At 39.9% G+C, this 18,582-nt stretch overlaps 1 protein-coding gene across 16 annotated transcripts in view; it reads right to left on the reverse strand.

The window, feature by feature from the left end:
* The window catches only part of LOC100559191 (hornerin), an 87,286-nt gene that overhangs the window by 40,110 nt on the left and 28,594 nt on the right, over positions 1–18,582 (reverse strand). For 9 of the 16 annotated variants that reach the window (XM_062979545.1, XM_062979541.1, XM_062979539.1 and 6 more), the window contains exons 19-35: positions 18,043–18,078; positions 17,372–17,419; positions 16,043–16,366; positions 14,117–14,155; positions 13,377–13,412; positions 11,951–11,992; positions 11,748–11,789; positions 11,541–11,585; positions 10,925–10,969; positions 8,999–9,043; positions 8,769–8,810; positions 8,578–8,622; positions 8,355–8,390; positions 7,889–7,924; positions 6,397–6,441; positions 3,645–3,692; positions 1,238–1,270 (exon numbers count right to left, since the gene is read on the reverse strand). In XM_062979545.1, the coding sequence (XP_062835615.1) occupies positions 1,238–1,270; positions 3,645–3,692; positions 6,397–6,441; positions 7,889–7,924; positions 8,355–8,390; positions 8,578–8,622; positions 8,769–8,810; positions 8,999–9,043; positions 10,925–10,969; positions 11,541–11,585; positions 11,748–11,789; positions 11,951–11,992; positions 13,377–13,412; positions 14,117–14,155; positions 16,043–16,366; positions 17,372–17,419; positions 18,043–18,078 (987 nt within the window). The remainder of the gene's footprint in view (positions 1–1,237; positions 1,271–3,644; positions 3,693–6,396; positions 6,442–7,888; positions 7,925–8,354; positions 8,391–8,577; positions 8,623–8,768; positions 8,811–8,998; positions 9,044–10,924; positions 10,970–11,540; positions 11,586–11,747; positions 11,790–11,950; positions 11,993–13,376; positions 13,413–14,116; positions 14,156–16,042; positions 16,367–17,371; positions 17,420–18,042; positions 18,079–18,582) is intronic. The other 7 variants (XM_062979536.1, XM_062979546.1, XM_062979540.1 and 4 more) reach the window with 7 other exon arrangements.

Here is an 18,582-nt window from a genome sequence, read left to right on the forward strand (position 1 = left end):
CCACATAACTGTCAATATCACAATTTGCACCAGAGGCAGCATGGGAACAGCAGTGCTATTGGGAGCCATTGACAGGTTTTCCTCATCAATGAAATGAGGCTCTCAAAGAGGAGAGGCACGGTGTTATGCGATAAGTACCAGCCAAATGTGCTATGATCCTGCTGTAATTGTGATTTACTAGTCTTGCGTGATATAGCCCTATATGATCTAATTTGTGAGGTAAATGGTGAGTTAAGGGGATACATTCGGGGAGGTTCCTAGACAGAGTAAATGTTGCTGTTGGCTGTTGTAGTTGTTGCTGCAGTTCTCAGTCTGTTTGCTCTTTAATGTTGTTCAAAATCATTCAGTGGCAATTCCCTGAATCAGTATCAGTATTTCATTCCCACCTGGAAGGAGCCCTCGTGGCACAATCAGTTAAACTCTTGTGCCTGCAGGACTGCTGTCCAACAGGTCGGCAGTTCGAATTTGGGGAGAGAAGGGTGAGCTCCCTCTATCAGCTCCAGCTCCCCATGCGGAGACATGAGAGAAGCCTCCCACGGATGGCAAAATATCAAATATCTGGGCATTGCCTGGGCAACATCCTTGCAGACAGCCAATTCTCTCATACCAGAAGCAACTTGCAGTTTCTCAAGTTGCTCCTGACATGAAAAAAAAACCCTAGGAGGTGTTTTTTTAATGCAATGGGAAAAACTTCAAAGGACTTGTATGATTCAAAACTTGCAAGTCTTATTAGGTTCTTTGGTCATTCTCTTCCTCTTCCTCACAGGGAGGAAACAAAGATTGTTGTTCACTATCAATGGAACTTGCCAATTCAACACTTCTGTGGATCTATGCTCCTTGGAACGAATAATTTGATTGATCCTTGTTACTTTTTATTTCAACAGCATTTACTGCAACCCCATATAAAAATATCACCTCTTTCTCAACCCAACCCCATAGCCCCTTGCATCAGGAAATAATGAGGAAGATTTATTGTAAAGGTAGTTTCAAGCAGACCAAACTTTTTGGGTTGAGAAATATAGCATGAATCACAAGTTGCACTCTGAACGATTTATAATTGTGGCCCACAGAAAATTCACCACACACATTGAGCTATTGAAGATTTTGGTGACTGCAGCTTTTAAGGACTGCAAACCCAAGAAATGATCTTAGCTTTCTGACTGAATTCATACAATTCCAACTGACAAGGTTGTGCTTATATTACTGTTTTAAAATTGTACAAAGAAAGGGTATTTACCAGAGCACTTGCACCATAAGTAGAAACATCACCCTGGATGAGGAAAATGCAAATATTTATTGTTATTATTATTAATAACACTATTTATATACAAGCCATAAATCACAAATCCAAACACAGCTACTATATCTCATGGCTACTATTACAGTACCTTCAGGGATATTATAATTCTGTTCATGTGCTCTCCTGAAAATGTATACGATTATAGCTGGCGGTGTGAAGCATGTGAGCACCCCTAAACTATTTTCTTCAATGTCCTCAATAAGTTATAGACAGCTAGTAAGTTAGAACTTTGTGTGTTAAGCACAAAAGCCTGAAGATGATTTTGTAATCGTATTTTGTTGAGACAAATTGCAAAGCTCCTTTGAGTAGAAACTTGAATTTATCAGGATTCCTCCTGGACAACAAGTTAAACATGAGCCAACAATGTGATGCAGCGGCAAAAAAAGCCAATGGGATTTTGGCCTGCATCAATAGGAGTCTAGTGTATAGATCCAGGGAAGTCATGCTCCCCCTCTATTCTGCCTTGGTCAGACCACACCTGGAATATTGTGTCCAATTCTGGGCACCGCAATTGAAGGGAGATGTTGATAAGCTGGAAAGTGTCGAGAGGAGGGCAACTAAAATGGTCAAGAGTCTGGAGAAGAAGCCCTATGAGGAGCAGTTTAAAGAGCTGAGCATGTTTAGCCAGTGTTAAATCCCAGCCAGCCAGGGCACCAAGGCCTGTAGTGGTTCAGGACTTGCACTTTGACACAGATAATGCTGAGGGTTATACTGACATTTCACCCTCCACGGAGGGGCCTTTACAGCTGCAGGTGCTCGAAGATATTGGCTCTGTAGACTTACTAATTGGAGAAGATTCTTCTGTTCCTCCCTCACAGATAAAGCCAGATGTTGCTGACTGCCTGGGAATGGGGTTTTTAATCATAGAGATTTTGCAACTAGAGAAAGAAGTGCAAAACAAGAAATCCGCCGGAGCCAGAGACTGGCAAATAGATGGGATAATGGTTAGCATTCCCTTGGGAAAGTTTTGGGAGTTTGTACTCCCTACTTTCTGAACAGTCCAGAATCTGTTAAAAGTGTTTTGCTCAGTAGATTTCCTTGCGGTGTCAACGTTGCTTTCTTGGAGAGAGGTTTCTCTGTTTCCAGCTCCTGTGTCCAAGCCAAGTATTCCAGTTCCAGTCGGGCCGTGCCGTGTCATGCCGCGACTCTCGAGTAGACCTTGTCTTTACTTCAGTTGTTATTCCTTGTTCCTTTTTCAAGTTTGCCTCAGCTTTGACAACCGTGCTGCCTTGATTTCCAGTGGATTGAGCTCTGTTTCCTGCCAGCCTTGTTTCCCTGTTTTAACTCATGGACTTTGATTTCTTGGGAGAGCTATCGAGTTCTCATTGTGGATTATAATATTGGACCTTTCCCTTTACCCTTTTGGAACCATCATTGATTTTCTAAAAAGAACTATTCCTTACTCAGACTCTATACCTAATTTCCTTTGGATTTATAATTGCTTTGATAAAGATATAGTGTGTTATATTGGCTCTTGTCTGGTTTTCGAGTGCTTATGCTGCCTTGGGGTGCAACAGCCTGCAGAAGAGAAGGCTGAGAGGAGATATGATGAGGGCCATACGTAAATATGTGAAGGGAAGTTATAGGGAGGAGGGAGCAAGCCTGGAGAATAGGATGCGGAACAATGGCTTCAAACTACAGGAAAGGAGATTCCACCTGAACATTAGGAAGACCTTCCTCACTGTGAGAGAGAGCTGTTCAGCAGTGTAACTCTCTCTCTGCCCCGGAGTGCGGTGGAGGCTCCTCCTTTGGAGGCTTTTAAGCAGAGGCTGGTTGGCTATCTGTCGGTGGTGTTTTGAATGTGATTTTCCTGCTTCTTGGCAGGGGGTTGGACTGGATGGCCCACGAGGTCTCTTCCAACTCTATGATTCTATGATTCTATAATTCTATACAGACAATCCTTGAGTTACAAATGACTCATAGTTAAGAACGGGAATGAGACAACAGGAAGTGTGAAAAATCTACCCCTAGGAAGGGAAATTCACTCCTGGAAGAGTTATCATGGAGAATAGGTGTCTCAAATGAGATTTTCTCACTAATCCTTGTTTCCAAAACAAGCCAAATTATTGGAAACTGCCTGCAATTGTGTTCAGCCAAATGCAGTTACATTGCTTTCCTCAAACCTCTGCACTCAATATGTCAAAGCCTAACTAAATTCTGGAGCTTGGGGACTTGTAAATTGGTGCTTAATTGTACAGTCATATTCTTCACTTTAGCCTTTCTTGTATTGTGACAAACTCTAGAACAGGTCTTAATATTTCAAATATACATAATTAGGTAATATCTGGTGATGGTCAGTACATTATACCTCAAGAACAGAGTATATTACAAAAAGTCCACTTACATTATCACAACTGTTGCTGTTGTAACTTCCACTGGTCTGAGAGCCCTGCCAATGAAGAGGAGAGAAAAGGAACAACTTTATTGCTTCTCATGAGGAGGCGGTCTTAAATATCATGATTTGAGAAACTGGAACTGAAGACCAGATGCATATGAGAAGTTGAAGCAAGATCAGAAGAGCTTGGACTGATTCAAGTGGGAGACTAATGACTGGGTTTCAGAGAGCGGAGAATATTGTATTACAGTTTCTGTTAGTCACAAGAGATGCATCCGAGTTGTTGTTTTTTTGCACCATTGCCATGTCTTGACAAACACCTATACACATAATAAAAATGAAATTTGTATGTATGTGTGTAGTTGGGGTGTCCACTTACACAGACAAGCTCCTGCCTCCACAAACAGCTATTGCTCCCACTACTCAAGAGACACCAATGGCCTTCCCTCCAATGACATTGCAGGTTATAGTGAGCATTGTAAACATGTCCAAGAGCCCTGCCAGTGTCCTCCACGAACACCATACTTCCCATCACCCAAATGAAGGCTTTCATCCTAGATTTCATCCTAGAGTTACTGTTTTTTCTCCACCACAGGCACCCCAGAGTTTCTTACTCTCTCCACTGGTGTGGAATTTGCATGACTCCACCCACTGTCTCTCCCATAATCCTTTCCTATTCTTTTCTAAGGTACACAGCAAACAGAGGAATTGATCAGCAACTAAACATACTAGAGTGGAACTCTCTCCCCCGGGCTGTGGTGGAGGCTCCTTCCTTGGAGGCTTTTAAGCAGAGGCTGGATGGCCATCTGTCGGGGGTGCTTTGAATGCGATTTCCTGCTTCTTGGCAGGGGGTTGGACTGGATGGCCCATGAGGTCTCTTCTAACTTTACTATTCTATGATTCTATGATTCTAGGTTTGGGGAGAATTCACCATGCGTACTGGGATGTATAGTTCATCTGCAACCTAAGAGCACTCTGAACTCCACCAATGATGGACTTGGAACTCACTTGGCACACAGAACCCCCATGACCAAAAAATAAATAAATACTGGAGGTCTTTGGAGGGATTTATAGGAGTTGTATTTCACCTACATCCAAAGTGCACTATGAACTCAAACAATGATGGATCCGGACCAACATGCCCAAATTTGAATACTGGTGGGTTTTGAGGGGAATTGACCTGGACATTTTGGAGTTGTAGGTACCGGGATTTATAGCTCACCTGCAATCAATAAGATGGAATTGGACCAAACTTGGCAAACAGAGTCCCCATGACCAGCAAAAAATACTGGAGGTCTTTTGAGGAAATTTACCTTAATTTGGGGGAGTTGTAATTCATCTACATCCAGAGAGCACTGTGAACCCAGACACTGATGGACACACATACTGGTTATGCCAAAATTTGATTAGTGATTAGGGAGTTGTACTTCACCCACAACCAGGGAAATTGTGATGATGGACTCCACTGATGATTGACCTGGACCAAAGTTGGCACACAGAACCCCCATGACTAACTCAACCTACTGGAGGGGTTTGAGCGGACTAACACACAATAGTGGAAGTTGTAGTTTACCCTACCACCAATGAACCCCACCAATGATGCAACTAGAACAAAGCTTGCCCAACATATAAACTTTAAGAACTGATGGAGTTTATCAGGGTTAACCTGGCATGATGTCAGTTGTAGTTAATCTACAATTGTATGCATTTTGTACAATTAAAATATTGACTTTTTCAAATAACCTGGGCAAGAAGAGAAAATGCCACAGGTTCAGAATACCCGCAGCAGATCCTAGAAATTAGCCATCCAGGTACTCTCAGCAGACACTCACACCAAATTCAGGGGTTCCAGAAGGATGCCATGGCAAATTGGATCCCATCAGTACAATAGGATTAAGCTCTATCCCATCTTAGTAAAGGTAAAGGTTTCCCCTGACGTTAAGTCCAGTCCGACTCTGGGGGTTGGTGCTCATCTCCATTTCTAAGACGAAGAGCTGGCATTGGCCGTAGACATCTCCAAGGTCATGTGGCCGGCATGAGTGCATGGAACGCCGTTACCTTCCCACTGGAGCGGTACCTATTGATATACTCACATTTGCTAGGTTGGCAGAAGCTGGAGCTAACAGCGGGCGTTCACTCTGCTCCCTGGATTTGAACCTGGGACCTTTTGGTCTGCAAGTTCAGCAGCTCAGCGCTTTAACACACTGAGCCACCAGAGACTCCTTATCCTAACTCAATTTATCTCAAATGTTAACCAATGGTATTTCAGTGCCCAAATAAGAACATTGATTGAAATGGACTTGGATTAAAATCACTTTTACACTGCCATATAAAATCCAGATTATCTGTTTTGAACTGGATTATATGACAGTGTAGACTCATAATCCAGTTCAAAGCAGATAATGTGATTTCATAATCTGGATTATATGGTAGTGTAGAAGAGGCCTCAATAAATTAATGTGATCTTGTAGGGCTTGTTTCTGATCAGCTTCCACCCTCTCAAGCATCCTACCAAAAATGTAGCTCTAAAGCTCCTTCTACAATGTCATACAAAATCCAGATTATCTGATTTGAACTGAATTATATAGCAGTGTAGACCCATACAATCTAGTTTATAGCAGATAATGTAGATTATTTGATTTGATAATCTGAATTACATGGCAGTGTAGAAGGGGCCTAAAACTGATCTGCCTATCTCTACGTATACAATATGATACTATAGTGACATTACACATACTTTACACTGTAAAATATTTCTTACCCCTCCATATTGGTTGCTGCCACCATATGAGCCACTCTGTCCTCCCTGTACAGAAATCATGTATGAATTACAAAAGATCAGCTTAATATATATCAGCAAAAATTGTTTTCTAATTTCAGGGGGAGAAATAAGTATAAATACTCATTTTGATTTCTGCATCGATGTGTCTTTTAGCAAGATAAACACATATCATACATTACTTTACATGTTGACTGCTACTACCATATGACTCACTCTGTACTCCCTGGACAAAAATCATATATGATTTACAAAAAGATCATCTTAATAAATCTGCACAATATGCTTTCTATATCTGAGAGGAGAAATAAATGTGCATTTTGTTTTCTGTATTACTAAGACATTTATTAAATATCTATAGTACATTAAAAATACCTTTCCATATTGGCTGTTACTACCATATGATCAACTTTGTAAAGGAATTACATACTAATTACAGAAGCATCAGCAGAAATATCTGCACAAAAATATTTTCTAGATTCTGCAGAAGAAATAAGCATGAATATTCATTTCAATTTTGTTTCTGCGATTCTGTGAACACCTTTGGTTATTACCAATACATGTATGTGTGTGTGCATATATATAAATATATAGTATTCCTGACAGGGTTACACTCCCGTTAAGGACACAGGTCCGCAATCTGGGGGTCCTCCTGGATTCATTGCTGATGCTTGAGGCTCAGGTGTTGTCGGTGGCTGGGAGGGCCTTCGTATAATCAAAACTGGTGAGCCAGCTGCGACCGTATCTCAAAAAGCCTGACTTGGCCATGGTGGTCCATGCCTTAGTCACATCCAGAATGGACTACTGTACTGCCCTCTAATTTGGAAACTGCAGTTAGTGCAAATGTTGATGGCCAGATGGCTAACTGGGACTAGCTATAGGGAGTATACCACACCCTTACTAAAGCAGCTCCACTGGCTGCCAATGACTTTCTGGGCCCAATTCAAAGTGCAGGTTATTACCTATAAAGCCCTATACACTTTGGGTCCAGCCTATCTTCAAGACAGCATCTCCTTTTATGAACTGGTGCAGGCTGTGAGATCTGCCAAGGAGACCCTCCTCTCAGTCCCGCCACCAAGCTTTTCGGTTTTTAGACAGGCCTTTGACCTTGAGTAGTTTTTAATGGCTAGATGTGAGGGCTTAGTGATTGCTTCACTCTGGCACTTGGATTGCTAATTTAAGACTGCCAGTTTTATCTGCAGGCATCGCTGAATTTTATGATTTTTAAATTTTATATTATGTGTCATTTTATGCATGGTTACAATTGTAAATTTATGTTGTGATAATATATATGTTTATGGTTTTTTTTAAATGTTTAGCACTGGTAGTGCTTCTGTGAACTGCCCTGAGTCCCTTCGGGGAGATGGTGGCGGGATAAAAATAAAGTCTATTATTATTATTATTATTATTATTATTATTATTATTATTATTTATTATTATTGTTATTGTTGTTGTTAAAAGAAAAAGCTTTTACCTGTCCATACTGACTGTTACTACCATATGATCCACTCTGTAAATAAATCAGACATTAATTACAAAGGGATCACCTTAACTTATCCACACATAAACATTTTCTATATTCTGCAGGAGCAATAAATAAACATGAATACTAATTTTAATTTTGTTTCTATGTTTCTATGTCTTCTATGTCTGAATAATTTTGGTTATTACAAGGGCATTTATTAATAAACATTATAAAATATTCTGTTTATTTGTTTATTTGCTACCTCGCGGCTTGAGGCAGGGCACAGCACAGTTTAAAAACATTGTCATAAAATATGTACCACAAAATACATACATTAAAACACACCATTATAAAATACATATATTAAAATAAAAAGTGCAAAGATTAAAATAAGATACATATATTAAAATACAAACAGAGTGTAAAATTAAAATTCACAATTTAAAATTATATTATACGAGAAAATGTTTTTTACCTGTCCATACTGACTGTTACTACCATATGATCCACTCTGTAAAGAAACCACACCTTAATTACAAAAGAATCCCTTTAAAATATTTGCATAAAGCAATTTTCTTGATTCAGAAGGAGAAATAAGCAGACATTTTAATTTCAAATTGGCATTCTCCATCTCTTTGTATATGGTCTGTTCCAAAGGCATTGAGTATATACATATTATATATTAGAAAGATTTTTACCTGCCCGTATTGGCTACTGCTACCATATGATCCACTCTGTCCACCCTGTACAAATAATATAGTCATTAATTGCATACTTGTCATATTCAGAGACAGGAAGTAATACTATTTATATTATCATCTTAATTTCTGTACATATTTCTATTACTGTTCTATATTACATGTATATTATATATTACAGGTGTGTTTACCTGTCCATATCGGCCACCGCCATATGATCCACTCTGTCCACCCTGTACAGAAACATTACAAAAGCATCACTGTTATAGATATTATCACAAAAATATCACTTTAATATATTTGCAAATAATTATATTCCAAATTTAGAATAAAAATAAGTATAAATTCTCTAATTTAATTTTGCATCACTCTGTGTCTACTAAAGTCTACATTACGTATACTGTGTGTATATAGTTTTTACCTGTCCATATTGGCTGCTGCTTCCATATGATCCACTCTGACCACCCTGTACAGAAAACAATTCCTCATTTTTTAAAAAAGTACCAGAATCTATATTCTTAGCTGTTTTCTATACTTAGGAATAGAGTTGGCTTCAAATTATTTTATTCTTTAATTCTCTTGGTAGAATAAATAAGAGAGACTATTTCCAGCCTTCAAACTATTAGGTTTGAGTACCAATCTCTGTTTTCTAAACCCATACTCAGAAGAAATGGTCAATCTCTTTTAGCTTGAAGGATGAATCCAGATTCTTAGAGCAATAATGTGCAACCACAGAATGCCTAGGGCAGTGGTTCTAAACCTGTGGGTCCTAAGGTGTTTTGGCCTACAATTCCCAGAGATCCTAGCCAGTTTATCAGTAGTTAGGATTTCTGGGAGTTGAAGGTCAAAACACCTGGGGACCCACAGGCTGAGTACTACTGGCTTAGGGTCACATTGGCCCCCTTGGAAGGCCATATTCTCCCACCAAACCTCTCACAAAAGAAAATCCCCTTCAATGCATTCTAGGGATGTGGTTGCATTTTTGCCATGTGACTATTTTTTTATCAAGAAGAAGTTCACTTCCTGTTTTTTTTAAAAAGGTCTCTGGCCTGAGTGTGTCCAAACGTTGACAAATATAACTGTATCCCATAGAAGGTTTTTGGAGATATCTCCTTGGAGGCCACTTACAGTCAATTTATCTTGACAAGACATAGCCGATTGATCACATTGTGTCCATCTCTGCCTCGTGGGCAGAATTCCAGAGATAGTTGGAACCAAAAGCAAAGGTAAAACAAACAAAACACTACCTTTTATTTGAAAGCTTTTACAGCCACTAACCGAGAACCCCATCACATGGAGGTCCCAAATGAGGGTGATAGCAGGAGATTTGCCGGGCAGTGTGGCAAATCCATGGGGCAGTGTGGGAAACCATTGCTCCACGCTGCCCACATCACCGGTTTCCCCATCACATGGGGGGAAACGTCACCACTCAGCTTTTCCCTGAGCCAGCCCTGTCCTAAGCAATGAGAACACGGGAAGTCTCTCGTGTTCTCAGGGCTCAGTCCTAGGATGCTTCCAGGACGGATCCCTGCCAGAAGTAGCCCTGCGTCATGTCATGGGCTCTGGTGAACTCCGTACTGGCAACGTCCTAGGACAGAGTCTGAGCCTCATGTGATGAGGTCCGTTGCTTTAGAACAGTGGTTCTCAACCTGTGGGTCCCCAAGTGTTTTGGCCTACAACTTCTAGAAATCCCAGCCAGTTTACCAGTTGTTGGGATTTCTGGAAGTTGAAGACCAAAACATCTGGGGACCCACAGGTGGAGAACCACTGCCTTAGAAGAAGCATTTCAATTTGTTAGAAAACTAGAAAACAACAAAGGGTTATATTATGAGGAAGTGGGAATTGCCATCTGTAAACACTAGGATATTTGAGGCTTATCTACACTGGGCAAAATATCCTGATGAACTTTAAATCAACCACTGTCTGTCTCCACAATGCATAGTGAGTCCTGGTGAATATCCCAGGTTTTCTAGGTTTCAGGGTTGTTGTATGTCTTTCGGGCTGTGTGGCCATGTTCCAGAAGTATTCTCTCCTGACGTTTCGCCCACATCTATGGCAGGCATCCCTGCCTGCCATAGATGTGGGCAAAACGTCAGGAGAGAATACTTCCGGAACATGGCCACACAGCCCGAAAGACATACAACAACCCTGTGATCCCGGCCATGAAAGCCTTCGACAACACATTTTCTAGGTTTATTCTGATTTTGCTTTAATTTAGGTAAAGTATCATGGGGCTTCATGACAGTCTCTATAGCTGGATCAGGTCCATTTTGGCCCAATCTGCTATCTAAATGGACCCCCTATATGTTTTGAGTATATGCATATTATATATTAGAAAGATTTTTACCTGCCCATATTGGCTACTGCTACCGTATGATCCACTCTGTCCACCCTGTACAAATAATATAGTTATTAATTGCACAAATATTAATTTCATACTTGTCATATTCAGAGACAGGAAGTAATACTACTGTGTTCATCACATGTTCAGCGCATGTTCAGCGCAGAGGAAGGAGATGGCTCATCCTTATTAAAAAGAATTAAAATATGTATACCTCATACATAATCTAAAAATCTCAGAGGGCATGCCGTAAAATCAATTGAATCATGTTGACATAAAGTAAACAATACAATTCATTTGAGAACACAAATACCATACACAACCATTTGAGAAATTAAAAAAAGAAAGAAAGTTTAAAACCTGTTAAAACACATTAAAATAATTTAAAACCAAGCTTTTTTTCTTGGCAATGGGATGAGAGCAACTTTGATGCAGAATGGAGCTTGAAAGGAAGTGTAGCTCTATTCTGTATCAAAGTTACTCTCATTCCAGTGCCAAGGAATAATAACAGGGGTGGAGTTGGTTCTGTCATGGCTCAATGTAGACATAGGAATCCTCTGTATCTACTACATAATACCACAGTATAAATTAAATATATTCTGCATTATGAAATAGTTTTTACCTGTCCATATTGACTGCTGCCACCGTATGATCCACTTTGCCCACCCTGTAAACAAAACAGGGCAAACTTAATATATTGCGAAAGGACAACAAAGTTGCTTTCAAGACCACAAATTAGTGGTAATCCCTATTTTTATTTTATCTCTCTCTCTGTATATATTACCTTGAATAAGTCTTATATTACATAACTCACACACTGCTTTTTTACCTGTCCATACTGGCTGCCACCGTATGATCCACTTTGCCCACCCTGTAAACAAAACAGGGCAAACTTAATATATTGCAAAAGGACAACAAAGTTGCTTTCAAGACCACAAATTAATGGGAATCCCTATTCTTATTTTATCTCTCTCAAGTATATACTACCTTGAATAAGTCTTATATTACATAACTCACACACTGCTTTTTTACCTGTCCATACTGGCCGCCACCATATGATCCACTTTGTCCACCCTGTAAAAAGATTGCATACGAATTACAAAATGATTTCTTTAAGGCACTTGTACAAGGCGACTTGTGCATTTGTTTAAGGACATTCTTTAAATTGGGATAAGAGGGCAAAAGTGTTCCCTCAGACCATCTATGCCTCCCATAACCCCCAACTGCTTAAAGATTGACCCCTAGATTGTTTATTTGTTTGACAAAATGGGCTTTCTGCTGGGCTTGTCAGTGCTATGTTAATGAGCACAAATAACCACAAGCATTGGGTTGCTACCGTGTTTCCCTGAAAATAAGACAGTATCTTATATTAATTTTTGCTCCCAAAGATGCGCTAGGTCTTATTTTCAGGGGATGCCTTATTTTTCCATGAAGAAGAATTCACTTTTATTGTTGAACAAAAAAATGAACATTTATTATTTACTGTACAGTAGTTGTCATCACAAACCAGTATAACCAGACAAACTGAATCCTATCAATAATTTTTTGATACTACCATTATTTCCATGTACAACACTCTATGGTATGTACATTTATCGATCCTGCATGCTCTGGTGTTCTGTTCGTTGGGCATGCTTCCAAACAAAATCTTTTCTAGGTCTTACTTTCGGGGGAGGCCTTATATTTAGCAATTCAGCAAAACCTCTACTAGGTCTTATTTTCTGGGGATGTCTTATTTTAGGGGAAACAGGGTATGAGTTTTCCAGGCTGTATGGCCATGTTCCAGAAGCATTCTCATCTGATGTTTCGCCCACATCTAAGGCAGAAGTTGTGAGGTCTTTTGGAAACTAGGCAAGGGAGGTTTATCTGTGGAAGGTCCAGGGTGGGAGAAAGAACTCTTGTCTGTTTGAGGCAAATGTGAATGTTGCAATTGGCCACCTTGATTAGCACTGAATAGCCTTGCAGCTTCAAAGCCTGGCTGCTTCCTGTTGGGAGGTGTTAGCTGGCCCTGATTGTTTCCTGTCTGGAATTCCCTTGTTTTCAGAGTGTTGTGCTTTATTTACTGTCCTGATTTTAGAATTTTTTAATACTAGTAGCCAGATTTTGTTCATTTTCATAGCATTATTATGCAGAGTTCTAGATATAATAAACAGCAGAGGGCAGTGTTGTTCAGGATGTTAGAGCACAAAAGGCTTATATGAGGTGAGAACCTTAGTTTTCTTGAAGTGTGTGGTTGAAAAACCCTATATGTATATGATTTTGTGTTGGTCAGTCTTAGTAAGATGAGAGGCTGCCAATGAAATTGCAGTCTACAAAATTTGGACCATGCAAACTATCAAAATATAATATTTTGATTCCACTTTAACAGCCATTGCTCTATGGAACCTGGTGATATGTTGTTTGGTAGTATGAGACTTCGATCCATAGTAAGTTTGACCCGTACAAAAGTCTGTCTTACCTGGCTGTTTCCATAGTTTTGTTGCGATGATCCACCCTGCAAATAACAAACAAAAAACATTTTAGGTACCGTAATCAGTCCTCTGTAACGTTTAAAAGGTAAAGGTTTTCCTCTGACATTAAGTCTAGTCATGTCTGACTCTGGGGGTTGGTGCTCATCTCCATTTCTAAGCTGAAGAGCCGGCGTTGTCCGTAGACACCTCCAAGGTCATGTGGCCGGCATGACTGCATGGAGCACCGTTACCTTCCCACCAGAGCGGTGCCTATTGATCGACTCACATTTGCTTGTTTTCGAACTGTAAGGTTGGCAGAAACCTGGGGCTAACAGCAGGAGCTCACCCAGCTCCCTGGATTCGAACCGCTGACTTTTCGGTCAACAAGTTCAGCAGCTCAGTGGTTTAACTCACTGAATGACAAAATCAAAGTGCCTTTACTATGACTAAAACAGGTCAATAAATTAAAGAGTTGTTTTATCTGGATGCTTCAGGTAAATAATTTACATATGTATATGTTATCACATAGAACTTGGTAACACCTTGAAGACCAAGAATTAACTCCAGCTGTTAGCCCTAACTTAAATGGGGCCCTTTGAATAAATAGAAATTATATAACATTGATTTACCAAGCGTCATTCATTCAATGGGTCTATACAATTTAGGTCTAACCATTTGAGCTCTAATGATTTCATTGACTCTCGACTACAAAATAGCTTTTCAGAGAATTTCAAGAAAGAAAACTTACCGGTGGTCTACATGGACTGCCACCGCTATATGTATTTCCCTGGGGAGGAGGGGGAAGAAATTATGGTTTATTTTCTCTGAAAAAATATAAGCATATCTTCATTTCTGGACAATGTTTAATTCCTGCAGTTTTTTAACACTAGTGAAAAGAACTTATGTAAATTCATTAAAATGCTACTAACAGGACCCTTGCTTTCAAGTTTAGAAATTAGTAAATATTTACTGAACTTCGTATGGTTTTTAGAAATTGCTCTGTGTTCTTCAAGAAGGATAAATATGGGCTATTGGCACTTCACTATTATATTGATTTTCAATGAAATATTTATTATACAAATCCCAGTTGTGATGAGTACATTGTAGTAAGCAGAATGCATGCAAAGAGCTTTCTATGACCCTGGAAAACAACAGGCCTGGGGAGCAATGGCATTGTATGATAAGACTGCGGCCCCTTCTACACTGCCATATAATCCAGATCATCAAAGCTGATAATTCACATTATCTGCTTTGAACTGGATTATGAAATTCTACATTGCTATATAATCCAGTTGGTGGGGTAAACCTCCGTATCTGAATCTGAAAAGGCAAAATGCAGTCTGTGGCTCATTGATGCTGTTTTTGCAGCCCTTGGTTGTTCTTCAGGCTCCATTATCTTTTTAAAAGGGTAGCAAGGCTCCCCTGTACTTTTCAACACACAGTAACTTGGAAAGAGACTCTCTCTTAAAGAGAGAGAGGCCTCCAGGCCCAAAACCTCAATGACTGCCAGGGCTTGCAGCTGAGTGCTGAGTGCTATATTGAACATGGAGCACCTCTTACTAGGCACTTGGCGCTCACCTGCAAGCCCTGGCCAGAGTGTGGAGTGCCTCTTACTGGGCACTTGGTACTTGACACTCACCTGGCCAGGTGAGAGCCGAGTAGCTGCAAAAACAGTATCAATGAGCCACAGACTGTATTTTGCCTATCTGGATTTAGAGACAGGGGTTTACTCCACCAACCCTAACAACTCAAAGGAATACTAGAGAGAGCCTGAAGATCAGTGAAATGGTGAGACCCTCTAACCCTAAAGCTGAGGGGAGGGGGAACGTGGGAAGCCCTTCCATGTTGGCCAATGGGACAAAATTTTCATTTATTCGGACAAAAGAACGAAACAACTCATTCGGAAAGGCCACGTTTCCGGAAGCAGCGCTCGAAAACAAAAATGGGGCCATATGAATGAAACAAGCAGAAACAGATAGAGATTCTATACAAAAGCACAAGACTACTTCATAGTGCTACACATGGCATGTTTTATGACAAACTCTAGCTCTGCTGCATTAAACCAGTGTTTCTACTATTCTACAACTTCCTCTCCATAATATGGATATTGGCTTTTAATTATGTTTTACGACTGTTTGGTTTTACTACATTTTGTATTATATGTGGCATCTAATTCTGCCATTGTGTAAGACCACTCTGGGTCCCCCTGGGGGAGAAGAGTGGTACAGTAGAGTCTCACTTATCCAACACTTGCTTATCCAACGTTCTGGATTATCCAACGCATTTTTGTAGTCAATGTTTTCAACACATTGTGATATTTTGGTGCTAAATTCATAAATACAGTAATTACTACATAGCATTACTGTGTAATGAATTACATTCTGTAAAATTTGTTTTATAACATGATGTTTTGGTGCTTAATTTGTAAAATCATAACCTAATTTGATGTTTAAAAGGCTTTTCCTTAATCTCTCCTTATTATCCAACATATTCGCTTATCCAACGTTCTGCCGGCCCGTTTACATTGGATAAGCGAGACTCTACTGTATATAAATAAAATACATACATACATACATAAACTAGAGAAAATTTAAGAATTATTTTCTTAAAATTATCATATAACCCACTGTAAAAAAAATGGTTCTGACCCTGATTTGTGATAAATGATTCTAACCTGACCACAAGGGCTACTGCCACTTGAACCTGGTGATCCTCTGCTGCCGCCACCAATTGTATAAGATGATCCACTGTTGCTGCTACTGCTGCTGTAGGTAGAAGATGATCCGGTGCTGCTCCCTGAAGGAGAGGATCCTTTTCCACCAAATGTGATAGAGATTCCATTGCCACCACTTGAAGAGGATCCGCCACTGCTACCAAATGTAGATGATCCACTGCTGCCAACTGAAGAAGATGGTCCACGGCCACCAAATACAATTTTGGTCCCACTGCCTGAAGGAGAGGAACCACCGCTGCTCACTATAACAGAGGGTCCACCCTGCTGCAAAACACAAAAGGCAGATAATTAAGTCCAGGATTTTGAAAATTTTACCTAAATGGAAACTACTAGGAGAACTTTGTTTACAAAGGTTCATTTAAAAAATAATTAGACCATTTACAAGAGTGAAAGCTGACTTCACAAATATTAAAATAGAAGATATGTACTTTAAATATATTTTAAAAACATATTTCCAAGACCAGAAGAAATTATGTAGAGAAAACATTCAGGGTCATTTAGGCCCCTTCCACATTTCCATATAATACAGATATATTAAATCAGATAATCCACATTATTTGCTTTGAACTGGATTAGATGAGTCTACACTGCCATATAATCCAGTTCAAAAGAGATAATCTGAATTTTATATGGCAGTATAGAAGGGGCCATAGTTAGCGAGTCCAGCAAAGCCTGACCTATCATTAGGCAGTGTGAGGCAGTAACATCAGGCAGCAGTTTTGAAGTCATGAAAAGGCAGTAAGTAGTCATTAACTAGGTTATTATTCTATTTTTTTACTCCCAGGGACAGGGAGAGGTGCTTGTGGGATTGTCTACCATGTGCCAACATTAATCTGGGTGGATCCAGAAAAAAGATTAATCACACTTATCAGCTGTTTTGGCAGAAGCAGGGGACTAGATATCCTTCTTACTGAGAATTTGATCTGTATGGTTTGGACTCTTTGAAAACGATTCCACGTGTTAGTGTTATCAGCTGTGCATGTGTACTTGTCGGACTGAGGAACTTGTGGAAAAGAAACCTACACCTCTGAAGAAACTAGGACATGGGATGGTCCTACAAGAGGCTTGTTCGCAGGCTTGTTTTACCTTTCCCAGAAACCAAAATAATGGGAAGGAGGTACATCATCAGTTTCTTCCTATGTGAGCTTCGATTTCATTCACGATCAGAGCATGGGAGGGACTTATTTGGTCGCTGGTCCTATGAAACTAAAGCAATAAGGATGGTTCCTATGAAATTCGAGTAAAACCAGGATCATGCTATTAATTTACCTGAGAACCATAAGAACTGCTGCCCTGCGAGGAAACAGACTGTATGCTCTGTAAAGAAAGCAGAAAATTCACATTTCAAAGAAGCAAATCACAGTTATATAAATATGTGCAGTACATTTACTGTGTGTAGTTGAAGGCTTTCATGGCCAGAATCACTGGGTACTGTGGGGTTTTCGGGCTGTATGGCCATGTTCCAGAACCATTCTTTCCTGATGTTTTGCCCACATCTATGGTAGGTCTCCTCGGAGGTTTTGAGCATCACAACCTCTGAGGATACCTGCCATACATTTGGGTGAAACATCAGGAGAGAATGCTTCTGGAACATGGCCATGCAGCCTGGAAAACTCACAGCAACCCAGTACATTTTCTGGGTTTTTTTATGATGGTGTGACCAAATCTGGAAATGGCTAGTCCTTGTTTTTCTTCCTAAGGAACCTAATGCAGTCCCCCAGTCTGCAGTTCCCAGATGAAAACAAGGATACAGTCTCAGAGACAATGGAAAAAGAGGCACCATTCCTTTTTAAGAAAATCCTTTCTTTTGTAATGCACATCCCAAAATTGAGGTGTGCATTATATTTGATAGCTCACTAGTCTCAAGTAAATACGAGAATTTATTTACTGACAGATTCTTAAAAGGGTTAAAAGAGTTACAGTTACAAGGATGTGCTTACCATTTTACAGGCTTGGCTGTTATAAGAGGATGAGGTCTGCAAAGAAAAAAGAAAACCCCAAAACAATTACTTGCTGAACAAATAATACGTTGCCTCGATATATAATATTTCTTTCAACAGGGTTGTTGTGAGTTTTCTTTCAACAATCCATCTGATTGGTGAAAGCAGAGTCACACCAAGTTATACGTAGGCCCACCATTCTAGCATTTCTTACTCAGTGAGATGGGAAAGAGGTATTTGGAAATTAAATAGTAAAATCATTAGGAGTCCAGGAGTATAGCTTATAGATAGTGTTACTCAATCACCAGGCTCCTTCTCTTCTTAGGCCCTTCTACACTGCCATATAATCCAGTTTCTGAATCACATTGTCTACTTTGAACTAGATTGTATGGTAGTGTAGACTCATATAATCCAGTTCAAAGCAGTTAATTTGGATTCAGAAATTGGATGATTTGGCAGTGTAGATCTAGCCCCAGAGGAGGCAGTAGCAGCTACTTATTCTATCTGCAGGTAAGAAGAAACCTCCTTAAAGTGCGTGCC

The sequence above is a fragment of the Anolis carolinensis genome, chromosome 4 (assembly GCF_035594765.1).
Source record: "Anolis carolinensis isolate JA03-04 chromosome 4, rAnoCar3.1.pri, whole genome shotgun sequence".
Lineage (NCBI taxonomy): Eukaryota > Metazoa > Chordata > Lepidosauria > Squamata > Dactyloidae > Anolis > Anolis carolinensis.